General features: G+C 43.1%; 1 protein-coding gene across 1 annotated transcript; it reads right to left on the reverse strand.

The window, feature by feature from the left end:
* Positions 1-16: 16 nt before the first annotated feature.
* On the reverse strand, positions 17-817 carry LOC115284873 (putative olfactory receptor 2W6; the record flags this gene model as incomplete). Its single annotated transcript, XM_029931336.1, has 1 exon — positions 17-817. A coding segment is annotated over one exon (801 nt), but the record flags the coding sequence as incomplete, so codon positions are not given.
* Between the last annotated feature and the right edge of the window lie 5 nt (positions 818-822).

Genomic DNA, 822 nt, shown 5'->3' on the forward strand with positions numbered 1-822 from the left:
AAACTCATGACCTTGTTTACCGTTTTTCTACATACAGTATTCTTTTTACTGCACTCTTTACATCTTTGTTTCTTAAAGTGTAGATCAGAGGGTTAAGGGTGGGTGTGACAATTGTGTAAAAGAGAGTAAGGAACTTCCCCTCAACTTGGGATGTGCTATTCTGTGGCTTCATGTACATATAAATGACTGTTCCATAAAAGAGAGTTACTACCGTGAGGTGGGAACCACATGTATTAAGGACCTTATGCCACCTTGCTGTAGACTTGATCCTCACGACAGCTTGAGTGATAATTGCATATGAGATGAGAATTAGTGATAGAGGTACTAGAAGAAATATCACTCCAAGAGTAAAGACAGTGATCTTCATTACTTTTGAGTAGACACAAGCCATTTTGAGCAAGGCTGGCATCTCACAGAAAAAATTATCCACCTCCCGGTGTCCACACCTTGGCAACCTCAAAGTCAGGGAGCAAAGCATTAAAGCACTGCCAAGACCACCTAACCAGGTGGTGAGCACCATGTTCTGGCAAAGCTGAGGATGCATTATTACTGTGTAGTGAAGAGGTTGACAGACAGCAGCATAGCGGTCATAGGCCATCACAGCCAAGAGAAGACATTCTGTGGCTCCAAAGTCAAGGGCAAAGAAGAATTGGAGCACACACCCTCCATAGGTAATAGACTTTGTTGGACCCCATAGATTTACCAGCATCTGTGGGATAATGCTAGTTGCATAACAGAGGTCCAGGAAGGACAAATTGGATAGGAAGAAATACATGGGAGTATGGAGCTGGCTGTCTAGGTAAGATACAAGAATGATGGTCG

Source organism: Suricata suricatta, unplaced genomic scaffold (genome assembly GCF_006229205.1).
Source record: "Suricata suricatta isolate VVHF042 unplaced genomic scaffold, meerkat_22Aug2017_6uvM2_HiC HiC_scaffold_24084, whole genome shotgun sequence".
Classification (NCBI taxonomy): Eukaryota; Metazoa; Chordata; class Mammalia; order Carnivora; family Herpestidae; genus Suricata; species Suricata suricatta.